The 25,816-nt window shown below is 61.3% G+C and overlaps 4 protein-coding genes across 5 annotated transcripts; 1 reads left to right on the top strand and 3 right to left on the bottom strand.

The window, feature by feature from the left end:
- Positions 1–693: 693 nt before the first annotated feature.
- On the bottom strand, positions 694–15,996 carry PITPNM1 (phosphatidylinositol transfer protein membrane associated 1). Its single transcript, XM_054171921.1, has 23 exons — positions 15,763–15,996; positions 15,071–15,285; positions 14,859–14,980; positions 11,422–11,643; positions 10,975–11,289; positions 10,335–10,430; positions 10,115–10,222; positions 9,920–9,981; positions 8,668–8,912; positions 7,699–7,888; positions 7,474–7,581; positions 7,212–7,372; positions 6,645–6,802; positions 5,770–5,940; positions 5,419–5,568; positions 5,187–5,335; positions 5,000–5,110; positions 3,756–3,872; positions 3,394–3,542; positions 3,121–3,270; positions 2,143–2,326; positions 1,682–1,810; positions 694–1,580 (listed from the first exon to the last, which is right to left on the bottom strand). Exons 1-23 carry the CDS (start codon positions 15,838–15,840, stop codon positions 1,314–1,316), a joined length of 3,657 nt encoding a protein of 1,218 aa, XP_054027896.1. The 5' UTR covers positions 15,841–15,996; the 3' UTR covers positions 694–1,313.
- A 763-nt stretch (positions 15,997–16,759) lies between these two features.
- On the bottom strand, positions 16,760–17,873 carry CDK2AP2 (cyclin dependent kinase 2 associated protein 2). Its single transcript, XM_054171955.1, has 4 exons — positions 17,552–17,873; positions 17,364–17,464; positions 17,131–17,263; positions 16,760–16,983 (listed from the first exon to the last, which is right to left on the bottom strand). Exons 1-4 carry the CDS (start codon positions 17,640–17,642, stop codon positions 16,916–16,918), a joined length of 393 nt encoding a protein of 130 aa, XP_054027930.1. The 5' UTR covers positions 17,643–17,873; the 3' UTR covers positions 16,760–16,915.
- Positions 17,874–19,136: 1,263 nt separating this feature from the next.
- On the bottom strand, positions 19,137–21,767 carry CABP2 (calcium binding protein 2). Of its 2 annotated transcripts, none has more exons than XM_054171944.1 (7): positions 21,154–21,767; positions 20,478–20,639; positions 20,320–20,350; positions 20,065–20,199; positions 19,837–19,946; positions 19,439–19,586; positions 19,137–19,364 (listed from the first exon to the last, which is right to left on the bottom strand). In XM_054171944.1, the coding sequence occupies exons 1-7, from the start codon at positions 21,418–21,420 to the stop codon at positions 19,339–19,341; spliced, it is 879 nt and encodes a 292-aa protein (XP_054027919.1). In that variant the 5' UTR covers positions 21,421–21,767; the 3' UTR covers positions 19,137–19,338. The 2 variants fall into 2 exon arrangements, with proteins under 2 accessions (XP_054027919.1, XP_009898257.1); XM_009899955.2 differs by lacking the exon at positions 21,154–21,767 and adding an exon at positions 20,742–21,128.
- Positions 21,768–21,954: 187 nt separating this feature from the next.
- On the top strand, positions 21,955–25,799 carry NDUFV1 (NADH:ubiquinone oxidoreductase core subunit V1). The gene is made up of 10 exons (XM_009899953.2): positions 21,955–22,102; positions 22,200–22,282; positions 22,371–22,541; positions 22,632–22,815; positions 23,124–23,313; positions 24,300–24,512; positions 24,610–24,776; positions 24,866–24,947; positions 25,391–25,536; positions 25,616–25,799. The coding sequence occupies exons 1-10, from the start codon at positions 22,049–22,051 to the stop codon at positions 25,697–25,699; spliced, it is 1,374 nt and encodes a 457-aa protein (XP_009898255.2). The 5' UTR covers positions 21,955–22,048; the 3' UTR covers positions 25,700–25,799.
- Positions 25,800–25,816: the final 17 nt, after the last annotated feature.

Raw genomic sequence — 25,816 nt, 5'->3', positions numbered from 1 at the left:
TGGCACGGATGTGTTCGCGCTCCTTAATGACCCTTTCTAAGGTGTAGAGCCACGAGATGTCCCCAGCAGCCTCTGTTCTGTGCTCCTGGTGTAAAAGCAGCTTGATGCTGTCGCTGGGGTGCTCCTCATGAGCTCCAAGCTGAGCCCTGACTTGCTGTGGGGAGCGCTGGCACCGCCCTGGATGTGTTCAAGCTGCTCAAGGATTTTTCTAAGGTGTAGAGTCACAGAACCTCTCCAGGTTCTCCATCCTGGGCTCAGAGCATGGAAGCTGTTCTGACAGGGAGATGTTGTCACTGGGGGGGGCCTTCAGGAGCTCAAACCTGAGCCTTGACTTGCTGTGGTGAGCACTGCCCCCAGCATGGGTGCGTTCAAGCTGCTCAGTGACTCTTGCTAAGGTGTGGAGCCACCAAACTGCTCCAGCAGGCTCCATCCTGAACTGAGGTTGTAGAAGCAGCTCTAACACAGAGATGTCACAGGAGTGCCCCTCATGAGCTCAAAGCTGAGCCTGCAGCATCCCAAACCCCAGCCTGATGGTGATGGCTCAAAGGCTAGGCTGCCTCACTGTGCTCAGCATCAAGACCTACCCAAGAACCATGGGGCAGCCCAGGGCCACTCCAGGCTGTGTTTTTCTTACCATGATGCCTCTCAAATTGCTCATGAACCAACCACTCTCCCCCAAGGCTACCTCCTGGGTCAGATATTCCCCAGGGCCAGGGCTTTGCTGGTGGGTGGAAGTGCTGGTGCCACCTTCCCTAGCCAGGAGGGTACAGAGCAGAGAGGTAGGTCCCAGCTCCTCATCTTTACATTGCTTTTATTTCACACCAAACAAAGAGAACAGAGGAACCACTTTTGAACCCCAACCCTTCCCCTGCCCCACACTGAACGGAAATAAATAGGTGGGGAGTGGGACAGACGCCACTTGTCCTGGAAAACAGCCATGTCCCAACCCCCCAGACTCTGCCTAGGGTCCCCAGAGAACAACACACCAGCTCCCCAGGGGACAATCCCCACCTGGCACTGCCCAGCAGCCCCAAAGGACTAAGGGAGCAGGTTGGAAGCAGAGCTGGGGGACGGAAGGGGGGAACTTCAAGTGGCTCAGCCCCGAGGGGATCACTCCAGCCCTTGGAGGGGATTGCTCCGGCCCTTGGTGGGCCTCGAGGTGCCAGCTCCCAGGGTCCCTCACTTTCAGGGGACCCAGCACCCTTTGTCTCCTTCCAACGGGCTCAAGGCCCATCGCTGGCTCCGGCCCCACGCGCTCCTGGCTGGGAAAGGAAGGCTGTGGTGGAGAGAGGGGGACAGTGGCCACACCACCCTCACTCCTCACCCTCCAGCTTGAGGCTGACGCTGCGGGGCTTGGTCCGGGGCAGCCCTGGGGGTCCTGGTGGGGGTCCCCCATCCCTCTCTGCCTGGCTGGAGCCCCGGGACCTCAGGAGCTGGCTCTGCTTGCGTAGGAAGTCAACGGGTGCCGGGCAGCCGTAGGTGCCTTTGCCCAGCACGGGCCGTGGAGGTCCCTTGGGTGAGTTGGCCAATGCTGCTGCCTCCAGCTGAGCCAAGTGGGCTACATAGCCCTCAGACAGGAACTGTGGGACACAGGGACAGCCCAGGATGGTGGGCCCAGCCAGCACACACTCCCTGGCAGGGTCAGAAGTTGTCCCCTGCAGCCCCAGCCCCGCCACCATACCTGGCACTGGTTGTGGAACTTCTTGACAGCTCGGCCCACGATGTAGATCTGCATTGGTGGCAGCCCCAGCGAGCTGTAGACAGAGATGTCCTTGGTGGAACCATAGCCAGCAACAATGGTGATCTCCGCCTGTCCATGGGCACAAGCAGGGCATTAGGGCAGGGACCAACCCTTCCTGTGAGGACAGCCACCCACAGGGGACTGGGACACCCTCAGTTTTACAAAGGTTGGGCTGGGAGCTACTATGCTGTGCCCTGGGCATGGTCCTGGCAGAAGGTCCAGCTCCAAGCATCTCCAGGATGAAGATGGATATGGACTGCAGGTGCCATCCTCATGGTCCAGCTCCAAGCATCTCCAGGATGAAGATGGATATGGGCTGCAGCGCAACCCACGCTACCCCCTACCCCTCCACCACCTTTCTGCTTGCGTTCCCGACCCTGCCAGCGTCCCCATGTGCCCACCTCGGTGCGCAGGCTCTGCAGGAAGGCAGCCTTCTGGCGCAGAGGGTCGTGGGTGAGCCCATCACAGAAGGAGACAGCACCATGGGGGAAGTTATGCTGGGAGAGCCAGGCCACCACGCGGTGCTTCTGCATGTCAGGGCGCCCCGTCACGTAGATGATCATGTACCCCGAGTCCTGCCAGTGCCTAGGAGGGGACACAGCTTGGGTAGGGACAGTCCTGCCGGTGGGAAGCCACCAAGCAGCTGGTACATCTGCTCCACCATCTGCTGGAGTGACCCCAGAGAAAGGGAGACAAAGTTGGTAAAGGATCTGGAGAACAGCTGTGGTGAGGAGCAGCTGAGGGTCCTGGGGTTGTTGAGCCTGGAGAAAAGGAGGCTGAGGGCTCTCTGCAACTCCCTGAAAACGTCAGGCTCTTCTCCCGAGGAACAAGGGACAGGACAAAATGAAAGGGCCTCAATTTACCCCAGGAGAGGCTTTGGCTGGACATAAGGAACCATTTCTTGCCTTTCAGGGTTGTCAAGGCCTGGCCCAGGCTGTCTGGGGCAATGGTGGAGTCCCCATCCCCAGAGGGGTTTCAAAAATGCAGTGCTGAGGGCCATGGTTTAGTGGTGCCCTGGCAGTGCTGGGTGAAGGGTTGGACTCCACGATCTTAAAAGCTCTCTTCCAAGCAAAACAATTCCCAAGACATCACACATGGGTGCTGCCTCCAAACCCTTCCTCCTCCCAGGGATTTTGGCAAGGCTGAAGGCACAGCAGAGCTGTGGGTTATCACAGCAGGCTTCAGGACCAAATCCAGGAGCAGGCTGTTTCCCCACCAGCTCGGAGATGCTGTGAAAAGTGGGCGAGGGGGTGGGTGGGAAGATTCCCCAACTCATCCCGAGAGAGGAACCTGCTCTGATGTTCTCACTACTCCAGCTGGGTTGTCACCACCCCAGGAATGGAGAAGGAGATTCTCCCTGTTGTTTGGAGGACACCTACCTTACCACATCGACAGCTCCTGCCCGCACCTTGGGGTCACTGCCCATGATGGAGACGCTGGCGGTGAAGGAACCATCGATGCTGAACACGACGGACTCCGTGCCCGGCGCCACCACCGTCAGGTACGCCTCGGCGTAGCTGTGGTCCCCCCTGGCATGGCAGAGCAGAGCGGCTTGGCACCAGCTCTGCCACAGAGAGGGAGCAGCTAGCTGGGGACCTCTGCCAAAAGGGGTGGAGGAGGATCCAAGGTGGCAGGGCGGCCCCCTGCCTCACCTGACCACCATGCGCACAGGGTAGATGCCGATGGCCAGAGCCTTATCTGGAGGGATGGTGAAGGTCAGGCGCCCGCTGCCGCTTGTCACCTCGGTGCCATAGTACAGCCACTTCCCTGACAGTGGTTGGGTCATGATGTAGATGTCCACCTTGGAGAGGGCAAAGGGCTGAGCATGGACTGCCTCTCCAGATCCTGCCTCATCCCCAGTCCCCAAGTCCCTTATGACCTTCCCAACACCCTATATAGGAACTTGTTCACCGCATCCGTTCCCCTGCCATGGCTGACACCAGCACCATGTCACCTCCTGGACATCCCCACCCATTTGACAGGGTCTTGGTGGCACCAGTGGGCCCAGCAGTACCTTCTCCCCAGTGAGTGTCACCACGTCCAGGGGTCCGTACATGAAGCGCCCGCTGAGGACCTGGGCTTTGCCCTCGCACACGATCACGTCGCTGGCACGGTGGTTGGCGGTCACGTTCTGCAGGGACACAGTGGGCTCAGCACCTCATGCCAGGGCTGTGGTGGTGCCAGAGAAGCCCCCAAAATGGCACATGCACCCCACCAGGCTGTGGGACCATCCTGACATCCTCCTGACAGCCAGAAGTAAACCCCCTTAGCTGTATCGCCCCATGGCCAAGGTCTGGCCAGGGAGGCAATCACAGAATTAGTAGGGTTGGAAAAGCTCTCTGAGATCACTGAGGCCAACCCTCAGCCCAACACCACCATGGCCATAAAACCATGTCCCACAGTGTCATGTTCACACACTTCTTGAACACCTCCAGGGATGGGGACTCCACCACCTCCCCAGGGAGCCTGTTGCAATGCCTGACCAATCTTCAAGGAGAGAAAGTGTTCCTCACATTCAACCTAAACCTCCCCTGGCACAATTTCAGGCCATTTCCTCTTGTTCTGTCACCTGATACCAGGGTGAAAAGACCAACCCCACCAGGCTCCAGCCTCCTTTCAGGGAGCTGGAGAGAGCCAAAAGGTCTCCCCTCAGCCTCTTTTTCTCCAGGCTCAACTCAGCTGCTCCTCACCAGCCCTGTTCTCTGGACCCTTCACTCACTCTCTTGCCCTTCACCAGACCTGCTCCAGCCCCTCAAAGTCCAGCTTAGAGTAAGGGGCCCAAAACTGAGACCAGGATTTGAGGTGTGGCCTCAGCAGTGCCCAGTCCAGGGACACAATCACTGCCCTGCCCTCATCCTGCTGGCCACACTCTTGCTGATCCAAGCCAGCATGCTAGTGACCTTCCTGGCCACCTGGGCACACCCTGGCTCATTTTCAGCTGCTGCCAACCAGCACCCCCAGAGGTCCTTTTCCACCGGGCAGTTTCCAGCCCTTGACCACAGCCATTAATCCAGCCTGGCCAGACCCCTCTGCAGAGCCCCCAACCCTGCAGCAGATGAACGCTGCCACCCAATGGAGTGCCATCTGCAAACTGCCTGAGGCTGCCTCAGTTCCCTCATCCGGATCATCGATAGTCACTCAAGAGAACCGGGGCCGTGCTCTGGGGAACACGGCTTGTGACCGGCCCCCAGGAGGATTTACCTCCCTTGGGACTGCCCTGGCAAAGCTTCGTGCTGCCGCCGGGCCGGGAGCACGTACCCGGATCTTCACTTGGGTGCGTTTGCGCTGCCACTTCTCCCGCGGGATCGCCGGGCTGTAGATGGAGCTCTCCTCGCTCTCCGCCGGCTGCGGCCCCTCCTTCTCCATCACCTGCCGAGCAGGCACGGCCCTGGCTCAGCCTCCACCGGTCCCCGGCCAGCCGTGCCACCCGCCGTGCCCGCCATACCTGCCGCAGGATGAAGGCCACCACGTCGGAGGATTCCCAGTAGCTGGCGTGGAAGAGGTGCGGCAGGGTGATGGTGGGGAAGGCGGTGAGGGCGTCGGGGCAGTACAGAGAGTAGTCGATGCGCTTCGGGCCCCACCAGCGCTCCAGGACTATGGGGAAAGAGGGAATGAAGCCAGCCCTGCACCTCATCGACCCGAGCCGCCAGCACGGGACGGGCAAGGGTGGCACTTACTCTTGACAACTTCACTGGTGCTGGCAGGAGTTGGGGGGTCTCCTGGCTCGTTGCTCCTCCAGAAGCCCCCAAAGCTGCTGGTGGGGGTAGGAGGAGCAGCAATGTCCACCTCAGGCAGGAACAGGGCAGAGTGCATCTGCAGAGCCTCCGCTGTGGAGAGGGACAGGTGAGAAGAGAGCTCCCTGGGGACACCAACCACCCTCCACCACAGCCCCAAAGACCTGGGCAGGGCTCACACGTCCCTTCCCCCCCCACCCCCTCCCCAAGTAGAGCTGTGGCTGCTCTGGGTACCACCGGCACAACACTGCAGCCCAGGGTGCCCAGGCACAGCCTGGCACTGGTGCTGCTCACCCAGCAAGGACGAGGTGCCATCACCCAGCGGGTACTTCTGGTAGCGGGGCACGCTGAGGGGTGGGACAGCATGGAAGGCTTTGGCCAGGAGGGGCTCCAGGCGAGAGGCACAGGGGTCGGCAGCATGGAAGAGGTTGTAGATCTGCTCGCAGGCAGGACGCAGCTGGGCAACTGTGGCACAAAAAAGGGCTTGGGGCTGCCCAGCCTGCATGGCCAAGAGCCTGACAGGCACTGTAAGGGGGCAGGAGGGCTGCAGGGCACAGGGCAGTGCAGCCAGGAGCTCAAAAGCCAGCCAGGAGAAAGAAAGATTCAAACCCAGGACACCAGGGACAGGTGGGGGACAGGCTGGGGTGGCAGGGAGCAGGGAAGGGGATGGTCAAGGAAAGGGACAATTTGGCACACACTGAGACCAACACCCACAAAAAACAGGGTTGGGCATGGAAAAGGCTCACATCCAGGACACTGGTGACAGACAGGGGACAGGCTGGGGCTGGTGCAGAGCAGGGAAAGAGACATCTGGGGAAGGGGAAAATTTGGCACCCAACAACACACACAAAACCAGGGCTGGGCATGCAAGGGGCTCAAACCTAGGACACTGGTGATAGGCAGAGACAGGCTGGGGCTGGCATGAAGTAGGAGAAAGGAACATTTAGAGAAGAGGATGCTCAGGAAAGGGGACACTCAGGCACGCACCAACACTGATGCCCATGCAGACAGGGCTGGCTGTGCCAGGGGCTCAAACCCAAGCAGGGCTCTTTGGGGAAGTCCTGTGGGGCTCAGGCTGGTAGGGAACAAGGAGAGGACAAGCAGGGATGAGGGCTGGAGGCCCGTGGGGAGGGTTGGATGCTGGCACCACAGCTGGCAGGGCTCCTCACCATCCAGAGCGGGCATGACAGTCTTGCGCAGCGCGAGCACCAGCCCCAGCGGGGAACCAAAGAGGAAGAACCCAGAGACCTTGAAGTCAAGACGAGAGCTGGTGCCCTCTGCCCCATCACTGCTCCGTGGTCCCTCTACCTCCTCAGTGGCCTGCAGGCTGGGAGAGTTGGGGACAGTTGAAATGAAGAGGGATGGCACCATCCTGGGGGAAAAAGCTGTGCCTGGCATGGCCCTGTTGGCCCAGAGGAGCTGCTGGAGGTAGGGGAGCTTGAGGAAGACATTGGAACAGGCTGCCCCTTGCCACGGACTTGATGATCTTAGAGGTCTTCTCCAACCTTAATGATTCTATGATTCTAAGACAAGCCTGAGGCAGGCTGCCCCATGCCATGCTCCTTCCCAAGCTGGGATGATGGGAAATCCCCAGGACATTCCCAAGCAGATGATAAATTTACTCTTTCCATTGTTTTGGGTTTTTTTTTCCCCATGGGAAAAGGAGTTTGGGGAACAGCTGGGCTCTTGTGGTTATGGGCCATGGTGGCACTGCTTGTCCCCCCCTTCACCCTCACCTGGAGGAGGAGCTGTGATGGTGGCTGTCCCCTTGCTCCCGGCACGGTGGCTGTGTCCCCAGCTCCGGGCTGGCCTGGCTGGACCCCGTGGTGGCTCCATCTGTGCCATCAGCCAGCGGGTCCCGGCCCCCACACAGCTCTGGGGAGATGGGCTCCGTGCTCTGGCAGACAATAACCATCATCTCCCAGCTGAAGAGCCACCCTGCACCCCAGCACCCACCCACCCCGATGCCGGTTGGTCGCTGGGGGTGTTGGCACTCACCAAGCTGCCGCGGCGGCTGCTGCTGCGGCTGCCCCCGGCGCCCGCCCGGCTCTGGCAGAGGGCATCAAACCCCAGGATGCCACCCACACAATCACCCAGCAGCACCACCTGCAAACAGCACAGGGACCCACGCTCAGGGTAATGAAGAATGGAGCCTCCAAATCCTTGACACAAGGTTAAGACAGCTCCCAGGGGAGCTCCCTCAAAGCCCAAGTCCCCTCTGACCTGGCCACAGAAGCCAGTCCCTTCTGCAGAGTGCAGGAAGGTGCCATAGGCCTGGTTGGCACGGGTGATGACAGCACCCACAGCGTGCTGGTAGCTGCCTGAGGAGGTGGCCAGCAGTGGGAGGGCAGCCAGTGGGATGTGGTCCTGGCTGCTGGACAAGCTGTCCCTGTCGTGGCTGTAGGGGCTGAGCCTGAGGACATGAGGAAGGAGGAGGATGAACAAGGTTGCCCTAATGTCCCAGTTGCATGGCACATGCCCACCCCAGTGCTGCACCCAGTTATCTCCATCCCATCCCCTGTGTCCTAGGCAGAACAATCACAGAATTGTTTGGGTTGGAAGAGAGCTTTAAGATTGTGGAGTCCAACCCTTAACCCAGCACTGCCAGGGCACCACTAAACCATGGCCCTCAGCACCACAGCTCCATGGCTTTGAAACACCTCCAGAGATGGGGACTCCACCACTGTCCTGGGCAGCCTGGGCCAGGCTTGACAACCCTCAAGGACAAGAAAATGTTCCTCATATCCAACCTAAACTTCCCCTGGGGCAACCTGAGGCTATTGCCTCTTGCCCTGTCACTTGTTCCTTGGCAAAAGAAACCAATCCTCACTTCACTCCAACCTCCTTTCCCCTCAGCCTCCTTTTCTCCAGGCTCAACACCCCCAGCTCCCTCAGCTGCTCCTCACCACCTCTATTCTCCAGACCCTTCCCCAGCATTGTTGCCCTTCTCTGGACACCTTCAAGTCTCTCAATGTCCTTCTTAAACTGAGGAGCCCAGAACTGGACACAGGGCTCAAGGTGTGGCCTAACCAGCGCTGAGCACAGGGGCACAATGACTTCCCTGCTCCTGCTGGCCACACCGTTCCTGATGCAGGCCAGGATGCCCTTGGCCTTCTCGGGGCTGTCTCCCATGGGGACAAGCCCTGCCCCGCTTGCCCCACGGCAGCAGCGCAGGGGCGCTGCCATCCCTACTTGGAGACGAGAGCGTAGGCAGCGGCGCAGATGGGCGGGCAGGGCACCAGGCGCAGGGCCACGTGTCCCAGCGCCTCGGGGAAGTGGACGCGGGTGACGGCGTCGAAGGTGGCAGCCAAGGTCTGCACGTCTGCCTGCTTGGAGCCCGGCTCCCCAGCACCCTGGTCCAGGATGTTCCCGCTGTGGAGGATGAGGAAGAGAGCGTGGATCCGGCACGCCTGCGCCGCGCTCTCCGCCGCGCCGCCCTGCGGGGAGGTGTGGGAGTTTCAATCATAGAGTCAGCCAGGGTGGAGAAGACCTCAGAGATCATCAGGTCCAACCTATTACCCAACACCTCCTGACAGCTAACCCATGGCTCCAAGGGCCACAGCCAAGCCTTTTTTGAACACCTCCAGGGATGGGGACTCCACCACCTCCCTGGGCAGCACATTCCCATGGCCAATTACTCTTTCTGGGAAGAACTTTCTCCTCACCTCCAGCCTAAACTTCCCCCTGGCACAGCTTGAGACTGTGTCCTCTTGTTCTGGTGCTGGCTGCCTGGGAGAAGAGATCAACCCCCACCTGGCTACAACCTCCCTTCAGGTAGTTGAAGGTCTCCACTGAGCCTCCTCTTCTCCAGGCTAAGCAACCCCAGCTCCCTCAGCCTCTCCTCACAGGGCTGTGTTCCAGACCCCTCCCCAGCCTCATTGCCCTTCTCTGGACACCTTCAAGCAGGCTATGCCTTTAAGGCTATGCCTTTAAAATGTTTTCACTGATCTTGGACAGAAAAGTAGCAAAGAAATCACTGTTGGGTGTAAAAAGGAAAACAAAGATAATTCTGAGCAATCTCACTGGATTCAGTCTACCAAAACAATTTCTCTTCTCACTTCTTTGCTCTGGGGGGGGAATACTGACTTGCTTCTGCTTGACCTTGGCTGCATTGTTTTGGTATTAACTCCTCTGCTCCTTTCTCTTGTGCCTTCTTTTGTACAAGGGCCCCAGGGGGAGGCAAGGAAGGACAAGCTAGTAGCTTGCCCTGGTCTTTGAGCAGGGAGCTGTTCCTGTGCTGTTTCTCAATTGTAAATCCCTGTAAGTATTGTAACTCCTGTCTCTTTTGTACAGCTTCATTGCATTCCACTGCAGATTGTAGTTCTGCTTGTAAATACAGCTTTCATTTGCTTCCAGCTGGGCTGGGCTGGCAAAGTTGTGCTGTGGCACCCTGTGCCAGGGTGAGGGGACGTGGCTGGAGGGAAGAGACAAGTGGGATGCTCACCTCGGGGAAGCTGGACGTCCCCAAACCTTCGCCATCCACCTTGGTGGTGCTGGATCCATCTCCTGCGAGTACACAGCCATGGTGAGCCCAGATGGAGTGTCTTGCTGAGGGCCACCCCCTTCCCAGGACAGCCATGCTGGGGTTTGGGGGCTACTCACCCCTTACCCCCTCACCAACTCACCCCTCACCACTCACCCAGTGCCTCATCCAGCTCCGCTGGTCGCTCCAGCGTGTCCAGGAAGTCATTGGAGCTCCACTTGGTCATCTCCTTCGCAAAGACCTCATCGCTGTCAGACAGGTCCTCTGTGGTGGCAGGGAGAGGACCTTGGGTGAGGGGAGCAGCCCTGTGCCTGCACCCCCACCCCAAGAAGCTGGGGCCTGGGCCTGGCCCAGCCGTGGGGCTGCCCCCTTGTACCGTGGGCATCAAAAAATTCCTCTTCGGAGCTGTTCTCGGAGTCGCGAGCGATGTTCTGCATCCGCCACTCGGACAGGCTCTGAGGAGACACCCCCCCTGCCACCAGCCTCAGGTCAGCACCCACAGCACGCCCCAGAAACCCCCAGGAGACCCATGGCCACACAAGGAGAACCAGGAGAATCAGCTGCTTAGGGCCTCCCCCAGAGAACAAGGGCCAGCCCTAAGGCACCCAGAGCCATCCCAGGAGACTGAAGACTTCCCATGGAGCACCCAGAGCTTCCCCAAGAGACCCAGAGTCCCCTCCTAGAGACCCAGAGCCACCCCTGGGACACCCAGGACCACCCCAAGAGACCCAAAGGCATCCCTGGGGCATCATAGGCAGCCAAGGAGACCCAGGGCCACTCCAGGAGACCAAAAACCACCCCTGGAGCACCCAGAGCTTTACCAAGAGACCCAAAGCCACCCCAAAAGATCCAGAGCTGCCCTCAGGAGTCTCAGGGGCACCCCTGGGGAACCCAAATTCCCCTCAGGAGACCCCGACCACAGAAGCAAGGGTCCCCCTAACACATTTCTGATGGAGAACAGCAGCAGCTGGGGGTCGAGGGACCACATCCCACCCACTCAGAACCTGGTCTCTCACCTCCATGCTGGGAAGAGTAGGAAGACCGAGAAGAGGTGGACCACTGCTTGGCAAAGGAATCATCAGGGGAGGCATCGTCCACCCCCTGCACCTCAGTCCCCTCCTGCCCACCGGCAGCCCCCGGCTCCAGCCGCCCCTCTGGGCTGGGCCCCGCCGGGGAGGGCTGCTCGGCGTCGCCACACTTGGCCATCTTCTGCGCCAGCATCCTGGCCGTCTCCTCCTCCAGCTGCCGGATGTCCTCCATGGTCAGGTCCGTCCACTCGTCCTGCCAGCACCATGCCTGGCGGTGGGCCCTCAGCATCACCTTCCGCAGTCCTGCCACAGGCACGGGGAGGGGCAGGGAGCAAAAGGAACCCAGGGTAGACCCAGGGCTCCTCAGACCTGTCCCAGCCCACCAAAGTCGAGGTGCTGGGGGGGGGTGGGGGGGTGAGGGCTCAGCACACTCACCCACGTCATGGATGAACTGCTCAATCTTGGACTGCATCCCCCAGTAGCGGAACTCCACCTTGCAGAGCTTGTAGGCACACATCAGGGGCCCGCCGGCAGCTGTCTCCAGCCAGTCGTCCCCCAGAGGGCCTCGACCTGTCTTGGCTGAATGGTAGAGCTTGGGGTCCTCCTCAGGCTTGTATTCCCCAGGGGAGATGGGGTCCCGCACGATGTCGATGGTGTCTGCGAGGGGGCATGGCACTGCTCACCCTACAGCGCTGGGCAAGGGCATGCTGAGGGTCAGGAGGCTCTGCAAAAGGACCTGGCCAGGCTGCAGCGATGGTCCAAGACCAGTGAGATGAGGTTCACCAAGGTCAAGTGCTGGGTCTGGCACATGGGTCACAACAACCCCATGAAGGCTCCAGGCTGGGGGCAGAATGGGTGGGAAAGGACCTGGAGGGGCTGGTGACAGCAGCTGGAGATGAGCCAGGGTGTGCCCAGGTGGCCAAGAAGGCCACCAGCATCCTGGTGGGGCCAGCAGGACCAGGGGAGCAATTTTGGCCCCTGGACTGGGCACTGCTGAGGCCACACCTCAAATTCTGGGTTTAGTTTTGGGCCCCTCACTCCCAAGAAGGACACTGAGGGGCTGGAGCAGGTCCAGAGAAAGGCAATGAAGTTGGTGAAGGGTCTGGAGAACAGAGCTGGGGAGGAGCAGCTGAGGGAGCTGGGGGTGTTGAGCCTGGAGCAAAGGAGGCTGAGGGGAGAGCTTCTGGATCTCTACAGCTCCCTGCAAGAAGGCTGAAGCCAGGTAGGGGTCAGGTTATTCTCCTTAGTAAGAAGTGATAGAACAAGAGGAAATAGCCTCAGGTCGCCCCAGGACAGGTTTAGGATGGACATGAGGAACAATTTCTTGCCCTTGGGGGTTGTGAAGGCCCAGGCTGCCCAGGGCAGTGGTGGAGTCCTCATCTCTGGAACGTTTCAAAGCCCTGGAGAGCTGGTGCTGAGGGCCATGGTTTAGTGGTGCCCTGGCAGTGCTGGGGTAAGGGTTGGACTCCAGGATCTTGGAGGTCTTTTCCAACCCAAATGATTCCATGATTCCATGACTTAAGACCCCCCTCAGGCACAAAAATCTCAGAGAACACCCACCCAATTATTTCCCCAGGCCAGTTTCCACCCAGCACAGCCATCAGGAAACACTCTACCCTGTGGCTCTACAACCAACAGCACCCTTGGGTACACCTGAGCATGTCCCACCCCCACATGGGGCCTGATCCAGCAGTGAGGGGGCAGGAGAGGCAGTGAAGCATGCAGAGATCTGGAGCTGACACACATCTGAGCATTAACCAGGAGGCCTGGCAGCTGATGAGTGGCCCTGGTGACCACAGGGGAGGTGGGGGCTGGGACTGAGCACGAGCTGCATAGAGCAGCTTGGTGAGCCCCACCAGCTGCTCCCCCCAAGCCCCCAGCCCTAAGGGCTCCCCCAAAACCATGATATAGACACAGCAAAATCACCCCCTGACCCAAGAAGAGTCCCCATCCAGATTAAGAGTGTGAGGGCAATATCCCTCTGTTCCCAAAACAGGGGTGGCTCCCCCAGAATTAGAGGCAGAGCTCTTGGATGGCGCCCAGGAGAACAGAATCCAACAGATCTTGGGGGCTTGGGGGGTCCAATCCTGCACAAAACCACCAGCAGTTTGGCTGCTCCAGCTCCTTCCCCAGGCCAGCTCCCTCCCACACAGTCTGGTGGGGGGTGCTGAGAAGGTCTTGAGGGGTCCCATGGCACCCCACTGGTCCCCACAACCTTCTCGCAGAGCTTTCCTCAGCCAGCTGTCCCCAGCCCATACCCAGACTCTTCCAGACCTCACATTTATTTGCCCATGGTCTCTTTCTCCAGCTTGGGACAAAACAAAAGTAAAAGAGGGGGAAAAACAGAACTTTTAAGGACCCATCACAGGACAGGAGCTCTGAAGTGAGGTTTTTCCTGTGGTGGGTGAAAAATTCCAAGCACCACAACCCTTCCAAACATTCCCAGGGTGGGAGAGCAGCACCCACAATGCCTAGATTGTGTGGCAGGAGAGGCTGAGAGGACAGCCCAGAGCTGGCATTTGCTCTCTGCATTAGTGTCCCCCCACTCTGCCAAGGGTACAGAGATGTCCCAAGGCCACCAAAATGCTGCCCAGCCCATGCTGATGGATTGTACCTGGGCTGGGCTGCAGTGGTGAGGGAAGCACAAGCCCCTACATCGATGCCCAACGGGCTGGTGGCATCAAGGAGCTGAGACAGGGCCTGTTGTCCCACAGCAGCTCCCAGGAACATCACTCACACAATGTCTGCTGGGTCTGTCTGAACACCCAGGAGGGCACAGTCATCCCTTCAGCTCACCCTGACAGTGATTCCACCGCCCTTTGAAACACGAGATCGGCTTTCTACCTGTCACTGCCACAGGACACCCAGGGTGACAGCAGAGAGCTAGCCAAGAAAATCCCAGCGGGATCACTGCTGGGGACAGTCCTTCCCTGTCCCCATCCTCACAGGAGTCAGAAGCCACCCAAGACACCACCAGCCTGTGGGATGGGGCACTGGGAGGGGGGGGGAACAAATCCACCAGTGGGCACAGCGCTCTGCCCTGCCTGCCCTCAGTGGTGGCAGGAAGAGGATTTTCGTGCCCCCAGGGCCCAAGCTGCCAGCATCCCAGCCGGACATCCCCAGTGCCACCAGAGCCAATGAGAGAAATAGGTCAGATGAATCATTTCCTCCCAGTGCCTATTTTAGGCCTCCATTTTAAGAAGCAGCGCGTCACACTCTGCACTCCAGCGCCTAAAACAACCGCCAGCAAAGGCAGACTGCAGCAGCCAGGGCCAGGCCCACCACTGAAGGAGAGATCCCAACCCCAGGCTCCCAGCTCTGCAGCTCCAGAGCAATGTGGGCCCCAGGAACGATCTGGAGCAAAGCCCTGAGGAGCAGGAGAAGCAGGGCAAGGGGTGGGAAAATGGGGACAAGCTTTTGCAGCTCCCTCCCTCCTGAGCCAAAATGTTCTGGGTCGGGGGTCTGTGCACACCCAGTTTGGGACTGGGAAAGGAAAACCAGGAGCTGGGGCACGGAAAGAAGGGGGAGCAGGCTGGGACTGGGAAGGAGAGGGCTACAAACACAAATAGAGGCAAGTGAAGGAGATGGAGAATGAAATCGAACCCCCCCCCCAGCTACCTGTAATGGTTTGGCAGTGCTGCCAAGGGAGTGTGCAGGAAGGGCTGGGGCAGAAAGGTTTGGGCAGGGAAACTGGGGCACAGTCACCCTCCCCTGCTACATTCACCCCATAAATGTCTTCACACCAAAGCCAAGCCCATCACAACCACCAAGCCCCTTACGCACTGTGGCACACCCAGGCACCATGTGGGCACCTCAGCAGGCATTGGGTGTTGCCTGGCACCCCAAGCCAAGCCCATCATGGATGTACCCACCCAAAATCCTCTGCCTCTTCTCTGCTGCGCTCAGGTTGAAGATGTTGGTGTGCTGGCCGGCGTCTGGCCGGTAGTAGGTCTCGATCTCAATGGAGAACTTCTCCACAAAGGGACAGGTGTACCTGGCAGGAGGGAAACAGATGGGCACAGGGGTGAGCCTGGCGGCACAGCCAGCCCCACGTCCCACCCCCACAGCCCCTGCGGGATCCTACCTGGTGCGGGTGTAGGGATAAGCATTCCAGGATTCCTCTTCCACCTGCAGAGCAGCTTTGGGGAGCAGGGCCCGAAACCAGCTGGGGATGTGGGAGCCCACGTGGTAGATCTTGTGGGTGTACTGGCCATTGCCACCCGGGCCATCGGTGTAGGGGCGGTTGGCCAAGATCTCCACCCCGCTGCCCTCGCCGCTCGATTCCTCCCGGCTCTTCTTCTGTGGGGAGAGCTGACAGTTGAGCGTGGCCCCCCCCAAAACCCTAAAGCTTGGCACCTCACAGCCCCTTGTCCCCACATCCTTACCCTTCCCAGCCCCACACCTACACCCAGAATACCCAAGTTGACTCGGTGACCCCAAAACCCACCCAATCCTCACTGACACCCTGCCAATCCCTTGGGGTCAGCCTCAGCCCCCCTGCACTCTTCATGCTCAGCCCCATGGTATCCTACAACCCTCAGGCTCCATGCTCTGCCCCACAGCACCCTGCACCCCCAGTGCTCAGCCCCCTGGCTTCCTGTACCCTACAGCCCCCTGCACACCCCCCAATACCCATCTCCAGAGCCCCCTGCACCCCTCAGACTCCATATTCAGTCCCTTGCACCTGCAACGCTCAGCCCCACAGCCCCTTGCCCTCCCCAGATCTCAACTCCACAGCTCCCTGCAGCGCCCCTACTCAGCCCCGCAAAGCCCCACCTGGATCATGTAGAGCTGAGCCACCTGGTACTCCTCCAGGCTCATGGGCAGCAAGATGTGGTACTCCTTGATGAGCATGGTGGCGGGGGGCAGCACCTGCTGAGGGGGCCGTTAGCCCGGTTCGGCCCGTATCGGCCCAGTCTAACCTGGCCAGGCCCTGCTCAGCGAGGCCCGGCTCAGTCCAGCTCGGTTCGGCCTGGCCCAATTCGGCCCGGCCCGGCCCGGCCCGGCTCAGCTCAGTGCAGTCCAGCCCGCCTCGGCTCGGCCCAGTTCGGTTCGGCCCAGTTTGCCTCGGTTCGGTTCGGCTCAGCCCGGCCCGGCCCGCTCGGCTCGCGTTCCCATGGCAACGCGCCCCCTGCCCGCTCGGCTCCGCCCGCCTCGCTTTCGGCTCCGCTCGGTGCCACTCGGCTCTTTCCGGCTCCACTCGCCCCCGGCGCTGCCTCCCCGCACTCCCGCCCGCCCGCCCACCCAGCGCAACCCCGGCCCCGCCAACCCTGCGCTGCTCCGAACCGGCCCCCCGCCTCGTGACATCACAGCCCATTCCCACGGTGACAACCGTGACGTAGGGGAGGGGGGGGAGGGGGCAGGGGAGCGTGACGTCAAAGACGGAAAGTCGAGGAGCGCCGCTGCACGGGCACGACGCGGCCGCAGGCACTGAGCGGTGCCCCCCGCCCCGCCAACCGCCCCGGGAACGGGCTCTGCCACCCCCGAGAGCTCTAAAAGGGGGGGCTTATTAAAAACCGCCCCTTTTTAAGCATTAAAAAGAGCGTTTTGCTCATCTCTGCACTTCCTGACCCAGGAACACAGCTCCAAGACCGGCCCCCCAAAGGCGCTGCTCCAAGCTTTTCCACATCCCGGCTCTTCCCCCCTGTACCCGCGAGGCTAGCCCCCTCCCACTGGCAGCGCTCCTTCGAGACCCCTCCATCACCACCGAGACCCTGCTGATCACCTCAGCGCTCCCACCACCACCCCACCCCCCCGCAGGGAGCAGGCAGAATCCCAACCATGTCCTTTTATTTATAAAAACACGCATTTTATAAAGAGCGGAGAGTGCGGGCAGCACGGTGGCCTCCCCCTCCCCGCCGCCAGCGGGGCAGGGACACCGTGGGGGGTGGTCCCGGGGCGGGGCGGGGGTCCCGGGTGACAGCAGCTGTTACGTGCGGGCGTTTCGCTCTGTCTCCGCCAGGCACTCCCTGACCAGCGCCCGGGCGTGGATGATGCCTGTGGGGAGAAGCAAAGGGACACCCCACATCACCCTTCTGACCATCCCCTGTCCCGCAGAAAGTGGAGAGACCCCCGGGCACGTAAGACCGGTGGTCACCCGGTGTGTATCGTGTATCGTCCGTCGAGCCTCCCCTCCATCCCTACCCCGTTTCAGCCGCTCCATGGCACTCTTGCTGCCGGCGTAGGTGGGCCGGATCTCCTTCCCCATCTCCTCGATGACGGAAAGCAGGTCCGTGTAGGTGCTCTGCGAACCCTGAGCCCCGGGGGGCTTCATCGCCTACGGGACGGGACGTGCGGGGGGGCACGGACGGGCTGAGAGCTGTCCCCGCCGCTCCCAGCCAGCCCCGCCACCGGCCGTCCCCACCCCCGCTTCTCACCTGCACGTAGCCCATGGACGGCGGCCCGAAGTCATTGAAGAGAGGCCGGAAAGGGGCTGCGGCGCCGGGGACGGAGCCGGAGGGCGACGGGACACTCGTGGCTGCAGGAAACGGAGCGTTACCGGCCGTATCCACCCCCATTCCCTCCCTTCCCCGGTATTCCCACGGTTACCGGAGGGTGCGCTCACCGGCGGGCGGTGCCCCGGGCCCCGACGGGGCGGGGCTGGCGCTAGCGGCTCCGGGGGTAACGGGAGCGGGAGCGATTGGCTTGTAGGACATCCCCGACGGCCGCCCGCCGCTCCCGGCTCCCTGGAGCGCGGCGGGGGTCGGTGAGCGGCCCCCGCGCTCGCCCCGCCGCTTATACCGACGTTTCCCTCCGCTCCTCAGCTCAGCTCAATCTCGCGGAACCCGACCCAGCTCCGCGGAGGCGGCTCCGGCTCGGTTCCGATGCGTAGGACCCACCGCGGCCTACCCTGACTCTGCCCCCCCCACCCCGGCCACCGCCGCCGCCGCCGCTCGCCCTGATGACGCCTGCGCGCGCCGACGTCTTGACGTTATCCTGCCGCCGCGCGCCGACCTCCTCCCGCCCGCTAACCGCGGAGGCGTGCGGCGATACCCCACCCCTTCTCCCAGCCCCGCCCCTCATACATAACCCAATCCTGGACAGCAGCCCCGCCCCTTTCCCCGCGACCCCGCCTCCTTATCTCTAACCACGCCCCTTCTCTCTCCTGTCGCCCCCTTGTGCCGTGAAGGGGGCTTCCGCTGCTGCCCCCCATGGTACCGGCTGCCCCGAGCCCTGTGTCACCTCTCCTAACATAGGGCTGGTGCTAAGAAGGTGAATTTGGGTTCTCATGTCCCTGTTGGGGGTCTTGCTGCTGCCCTACCCAGTACCGGCCCCACCAGCCCCTGCGATCCCCCCCTGCACCATGGCCCCGGGGATGGGGAGGTGAGGGGTGATCCGAGGGGGTCGTGACTCCATGTGGGAAGGGCAAGGTGGTGGAGAGGGGGGAGAAACTCCCTGGGCCTGGGGTGCCATGGGGATGAAGTGGTACAGAGTTGGAGGCCAGACAGTGATTGTGGGGGTACCGAGTTGGGGGGGACACAAGGTGGTTGTTGTACCTGGGGAAGGGGTTCATAGTGGTTGTTGTACCCTATAGGGGGGACACAGCAGTCATTGTATCCAGTGAATACTTGGGACACACACACACACACAAACTGAAAATGATCAAATTCTCTTTAAACTCTACATAAAACCACCTGAAGAGTTCCTCCAGAGAGTTTTTCATTTCAAAAGGGCAAAGACTGAAAAAGTAAACTGGTCCAGACCCACCCACCCCCACTCCATGGGGTCCAGTAACACTCCATTCCCAGTTTCTCTCCTGGCCAGAGTGCTGGATCCCCGAGGAGGCTCCCCAGTGCTGGGGAGCACCCAGGAGGGCCCCTGCAGCCAAGGAAAAATGCTTCACTGGCACTGGGCAGGACCAAGCAGGATCTGAGGTTGGTCAGAGGTGGTCACAGGGCTGGGTGGTGGGTCACACCGGAGGGTCAGCCCTGAATCCCAGCATAGAGGGGGGGGCCTGGCCTACAGTGCAGGAGTGGGATTAAGGGACGCAAAGATGAGCCAATGTTGCTCAGGAGTAGTTGGAGGGACAGGGAGCAGTCTGTGAGTTTTGGGATGAGGTCAAGGTGGGATGGGAGCAGGAGGAGCAAAGATCAGGGCAAGAGTGGCCAAAGCACAGCCAAATCTGTGCCAGAAAGGGGCCCAACCTCGTCCCATGCTGCTGTTGGATGTTGGTGCATGGCCAAGGGTGAGTGTGAGCATCCCTGGCACTGACCAAGTGAGGACCTTGACCCCGGGGCTTGGGCACCGTGCTGCACTGGCATGGTCTCAGCTAGAGCTGGGCATCTCCTCCGTGTCCCCCTCCTCTTCGTAAGGCACGGCGGGGGCTCAGGTCCCAGCTTGGCTTGGCCACCCTCAGCGTGACATCATCCTCACAAACTCTGCCAGAAGGAGAACACGTAGAGAACATCCCAAATATTCTGAGGACATTCCCAGCCCCTTCCCTGATCCCTACCTTCAAAGTCCACCAGGCCATCACCGTTGAGATCCACGTCCTTGAGGATCTCGTCCACCTCCCGGTAATTGAGCTGCTGCCCCAGCAGCTTGCGCATGGCCTCCCGCAGCTCTGCCATGCTGATCTGCCCGTCCCCGTTGGTGTCAAACTGCAGAGCAAATCCCCCAGTCGTGGATGGCCACCCTCAGCCCATGGGCTGGCCCCCACACCCTGCCCCACATCCCCAGCGCAGAATCACAACAGAACAGGAGGGGTCGAAAGGACCTCTGGAGCTCATCGAGTCCAAACCCCCTGCCAAGGCAGGGTCATCCAGAGCAGGAGACACGAGCACATCTGAGCAGGTCTGGAATGTCCCCAGAGATGGAGACTCCACCAGCTCTCTGGGCAGTGCCTCTCACCTCACGGAAGGCGTCGCGCAGCTCCTTGATGCCGATCATGTCCGCCGTCTCCGCCAGCATCTTGGGGCCCATCAGCTCCACGAAATCGTCAAAATCCACTTTCCCACCAGCTGTGGGAGAAAGCTGTCACCAGACTGGGCGGGCAGGGATGGTCAAGGCCAGATCTGGCTGTGGGAGGAGTGCAGTGGGGACCCCCCACCCCCCACCCCCCCATGCTCTGCCACCTACTGATCTGCTGGGACAGCTCAATGAGCTCCATCTCGGTGGGCATGTAGCCCATGGTCCTCATGCACTCGCCCAGGTCCTTGTAGCTGATGTATCCATCCCGGTCCTTGTCGAACTCCCGGAATGCCTGCTTCAGCTCTGGGGGTGACAAGCACAGTGTCACCAACAGCACCCCATCACTGTCACCCCCCCAAGAGACCTCCCAACCAGGGCAAAGACCCCCCCCCGTCCCCATCACCAAAGGTCACAGCACCTCACCTTCAATCTCCTCAGGCCTCAGCTCCCGGTCCTGGGAAAAACAGGAAGAGCTGAAGAAGGGATCCTTCTCCCATGGATCCCCCCACAGATCCTGCCCTAAATCCCTGGCAGCGTGGTGCCCACTGCAGCGGGCACTCAGGGAGGGGATGGGCACGTACCAGCTGGGTGATGGCAATGCTCTGCCGCAGGAAGATGCAGGCTGGCCCCACCAGCCCTTGCAGCACTGAGTAGTTCTGCAGTGGGGGGGACTGTGCTGCCTCTGCCCCCTCCTCGGCATCCCCACTACCGGATGTTATGGGGCCAGAATGTGGCTTCCCGTCCTGCAGACACAACAAGCATCAGCGCTGAGGCAGGAGGGGGGCTAAGCCAGGGGTCCCCCCTTCCTCACCCTCCTCCTACACCCCTCCCACAGAAGGCCTTACCTTCGTGAGCCTCCGCTCAGGGGTCTTGGTGCAGTTGCCCATGGCTGGGGGCTGCCCCAATGCTGCAGGGCATGCCTGGCCCTGGGGGGCCAGCTGGCACAGAGCCCCCCGCCGGGGCGAACCGGGGCCGTGGCCTGAGGCGGGGGGGGTGGGGTGGGGTGTGAAAGCAGCCGTGGCTGCGCGGGGATTTGAGGTTTTTATGGAATATCTGGGGATATGCAGGGCAGCCGGCGGGGGGGCAGCATGCCCGCCGCACGCCTTAATCCTCCGGATTATTCCCTGCTCGGCCGCTCTGTTCCAGATGTGGGAAGCCACCCAGCTGTTCCCCAGCCCCGCGGCCTCCCCATGGAGGGCACTCTGGTACCCACCAGCCCTACCATACAACCGGCCCTCTCCCCCCCCCACCCATTACCTGCCCAAAAGTGGGGGGCAGCTGGAGTCCCGTCTCCTCTGCACCCCATTGATGCTGCATGGGGAACACACCACCATGGTTTGGCCGCCCTCGGCTCCCCGAGGTGCCACGGGTGCTGGAGCCCCCCTGTCTCCGACGTCGCAGAGTCAGGCACAGGCGGCGGCCGCCCCATTTACCGCGGCCACGGGGACGGGAGGTGCCCCGGCATGCCGGGGGCACAGGGCTGCCAGTACCCCGCCGCTGCGGCCCACGGAAGAGGAAGAACATGGTGCCTGCCGCCCAGTCCCACTGCTCACCGCTGAGCCCAGGGGATGGGGAGATGGAGCGGGGACAGGCGGGGGGTGGAAACCAGATCCCCTAGGTCCGGTGCTCCCTCGCCAGGGCGAGGCCACCGCTGGAGGTGGGGTGGTTAACGTAGGCCCGCATCAGGAGAAAAGGCCTGGGGCGGGGCAAGCCGGTGTGGCCCCCCCGGGGCGCTGGGGGAGGGTTGAGAATGAAGCGCCCCAGGGGGCATCGAGGGGGGCATCGAGGGGGGCATCAGGGAAGAGCACCGGAGGCCTCCGATTACAGCTCCCGATATCCGAGCCGGGCCGGGGCGCGGGGCACGAGGCAGCGCGGGCCCGGGGCCAGAGTGGCCACGCCCCATCCAGGAGACCACGCCTCCAGTCACGCCCCCACACCACAGGGTCACGCCCTGGCTGCGTGGCCACGCCCCTGCGCCGTGATACGTCCTCGTCATAGGGTCACGCCCCCCATACTGCCCCCTATCGCCCGTGCAGCTCTGCTGTGCCTCGCCGCTGGCGCTCGCTGATGACGTCACCACTGGCGCGCCGCTGTGGGGGCGCCTGAAGGTGACGGTGGTCCCGGTGCCCCCGGTGCCCGCCCCCGCCCCGCTATGGCCTCACGACAGCTGCTGGCGCTACGGCGCCTGCCCGCTGCTTCCTTTTCGGTGAGTGGGGATGAAGCCGGGAGGGAGCGGCGAGGCGATCCGGGAAGGGTCGTGCGGGTGCCGGCGTTACTGGTGCTGAGTCCGTGTGTCCCTGTAGACAGCACCCAAGAAGACGCAGTTCGGGTCGCTGCGAGATGAAGACCGGATCTTTACCAACCTCTATGGGCGTCATGAGTGGCGGTAAGGGGTGGGAGGCTGGGTGGGGAGTGGGGTACGACGCGGCCCAATGTGGCCCGTCCCGGTGCTACCGGCTGTGCCGTGCCCGCAGCCTGCAGGGCGCCCTTCGTCGCGGCGACTGGTACAAGACGAAGGAGATCCTGCTCAAAGGGGTGGACTGGATCCTTGGTGAGATCAAGGCCTCGGGGCTGCGGGGCCGTGGCGGAGCCGGTTTCCCCACCGGCCTCAAGTGGAGCTTCATGAACAAACCCCCGGACGGCAGGTGAGACCCAGACCGGCACCGTTACCACCATGTCCCCGATCCCAACGGGGAGCGGGCAGCCTTGATGTCACCCACCGCCCCCTTGTCCAGGCCCAAATACCTGGTGGTGAATGCGGACGAGGGGGAGCCAGGCACCTGCAAGGACCGGGAGATCATGCGGCACGACCCCCACAAGCTGGTGGAGGGCTGCCTGGTGGCCGGACGTGCCATGGGCGCCCGCGCCGCCTACATCTACATCCGCGGCGAGTTCTACAACGAGGCCTCCAACCTCCAGGTGAGCAGCAAGAACGAGGTTTGCGTGGGGTGAGCCCCACCCCCACCCCCAGAGTGGAGAGCTCCTAATACCCAGTTTAGGTTGGACGTGGGGGAAAAATGTTTTTGCTGCAAGAGCGGTCAGGTGTTGGCACAGGCTGCACAGGGAGGGGGCAGGTGGAGTCCCCATCCCTGCAGGCGTTCAAGAAACCTGTGGGCATGGCACTCAAGGATGTGGTTTAATGGCCTGGGTGGTGTTGGACTGGATGATCTGAGAGGGCTTTTCCAACCCAAACCATTCTCTGATGTGGTTGTCCCCCCCTGCTGCAGGTGGCCATCCGGGAGGCGTACGAGGCCGGGCTGCTGGGGCGCGATGCCTGCGGCTCAGGGTATGCCTTCGATGTCTTCGTGGTGAGGGGAGCTGGGGCTTACATCTGTGGTGAGGAGACGGCGCTGATCGAGTCCATCGAGGGCAAGCAGGGCAAGCCACGCCTGAAGCCACCCTTCCCTGCTGACGTGGGTATGGCCACGACCCTCTCCTTGGTGGCGTGAGGTTCAATTTCTAGCTGCTGCTTGAGAGCAGGACAAGATCTCCCTAGAATCAAGCAACAGAGCAAGAGGCAATGGCCTGAAATTGTGCCAGGGCAGGTTGAGGTTGGACATGAAGAACGGTGTCTTTGCTGCAAGAGTGGTCAGGCATTGGAACAGGCTGCCCAGGGAGGTAGTCACCATCCCTGGAGGTGTTCGAGAAACTTGGGGACATGGTTTAGTGGCCGTGATGGTGTTGGGTTGGTGGTTGGACTGGATGATCTTAGAGGGCTTTCCCAACCCAAACAACTGCATGATTCTACAATGGCAACTGGACAAAATCATACCATGATTGAATATTTTGGGTGGAAGGGATCTTAAAGGTTATCTAGACTGAGTTCCTGCAGCCTACAGTGACCTGGAATCATTGAATTGTTTGGGTTGGAAAAGACCTTTAAAATCACCTTCAAGCTAAGACTACTGGGGACACTGTCCACATGTTTCTTGAACACCTCCAAGGATATCCTCAACTAGAGCAGTTTGGTCAGAGCTCCAACCAACCTGGCCTGCAGTGGTTCCAGGGATGGAGCATCTCCTACCAGTGTGGGCAACCTGAGACAGGCTCTCCCCACCCTCCGTGCAGAGAGCTTCTTCCTTCTCTCCAGTCGGAATCACTCCCTTTTAGTTCCAAACCATCACCCTTTGTCCTGTCACAACAGGCCCTGCTCCAAAGTCTGTCCCCAGCTCTCTCCTCAAACTCTTCAGGTACTGAAAGGCCACCAGAAGGCCTCCCCAAAATGATGGTGACCAGGCCCAACCCAGTTGTCCCCAAGCCACCCCCCCGCTGCAGGGCCTAGGTAGCCACAGAGAGCTCTCCTGTGTGACCTGCTTTAGATTCTATGGCCCTGCTCTGGCAGGGGGTTTGGACTGGGATGCTCTGCAGAGGTCCCTTCCAACCCCTACCGTCCTGTGACCCAGGCGTCTTTGGCTGCCCCACCACGGTGGCCAACGTGGAGACCGTGTCGGTGGCCCCCACCATCTGCCGGCGGGGGGGCGCCTGGTTCGCCAGCTTCGGGCGGGAGCGCAACTCGGGCACCAAGCTCTTCAACATCTCCGGGCACGTCAACACCCCCTGCACGGTGGAGGAGGAGATGTCGGTGCCGCTGAAGGAGCTCATCGAGAAGCACGCCGGTGAGCACCGCCGGCGGCCTCCGCCGAGCCGCGCCAGGACAGCGCTGCCGGGGCCTGACTCCCAGCCCCCCTGCTGTCTCCTCTTCCTCTCTGGCAGGAGGCGTCCGTGGGGGTTGGGACAACCTGCTGGCCGTCATCCCCGGGGGTTCCTCCACGCCGCTGCTGCCCAAGTCGGTGTGCGAGACGGTGCTGATGGACTTCGACTCCCTGGTGCAGGCCCAGAGCGGGCTCGGCACGGCCGCCGTCATCGTCATGGACAAATCGGTAAGGGGGCGTTGGATCCCCTGCCCTGGGCCCACCGGTGCACTGGGGGGGTTCCTCCTCACCTTCTTGACTCTCTTCTCCCTCCCCAGACCGACATCGTTAAAGCCATCGCTCGCCTCATCGAGTTCTACAAGCACGAGAGCTGCGGGCAGTGCACCCCCTGCCGGGAAGGTGAGCAGGCAGTGGGGCTGTGAGCTGAGCTTCTGGGGGGTCAAGGAGGCAGATCAAGGATCCTTGGTAAACATCAGTGGGTTCCTCTTGCTGCTGGAGCTGGCTATGGGAATAAAATGGTGTGAAGAGACTGCTGGGGACCTCAGGATTCCACTTGCCCATGGACTGGGGCATGTCTGTGAAGCAGGGATCAGCCCAGAGACTGGGGGCATCTCCCCAGGGTCTGGATACCTCTGATGCTGCCTTTCCATAAGGCTTCACATCCCCTTGCTGGCACTGGTGGTGGTAGGGCAGTGCTTCCCATGCTGGGAAGGGGAGCATGGAGCCAGTTGTGGGCAGGGTGCGATGGGGGTGCTATGGGGCACGGTTTGGGGCTGGAAGGGGGTGGTTGGGTGGGGGGTGGTCACACCATGGGTCCCCTCACGGCTTGGCCACCCCCCCAGGTGTTGACTGGATGAACAAGGTGATGGCACGGTTCGTGCAGGGCAACGCGCAGGTGGCTGAGATCGACGCCCTGTGGGAGATCAGCAAGCAGATTGAGGGCCACACCATCTGTGCCCTGGGTGATGGGGCAGCCTGGCCCGTGCAGGTGAGAGCTGGTGGTGGGATCTGGAGGGGGTTCCAACAACCTTATCCCCCTTAACCCATCTCCTTTGCTCTCCCTGCAGGGTCTCATCCGCCACTTCCGACCTGAGCTGGAGGAGAGGATGCGGCGCTACGGTGAAGCCAAAGCTCGAGCAGCATCGGCGTAAGGTGGTGACCCTGCCCCTGGGAGGGGCTTTTTGGGGTGTCACTGGGGACTTCTGGCAGCAGTTTGGGGGGTCCTCAATAAACATTGCTGCCCTGATGGGCTCCTCTCTCTGCTGGAG

This window comes from Dryobates pubescens, chromosome 22 (assembly GCF_014839835.1).
Source record: "Dryobates pubescens isolate bDryPub1 chromosome 22, bDryPub1.pri, whole genome shotgun sequence".
NCBI classification, from domain to species: domain Eukaryota; kingdom Metazoa; phylum Chordata; class Aves; order Piciformes; family Picidae; genus Dryobates; species Dryobates pubescens.
This window is presented reverse-complemented; position numbering and strand designations above follow the sequence as displayed.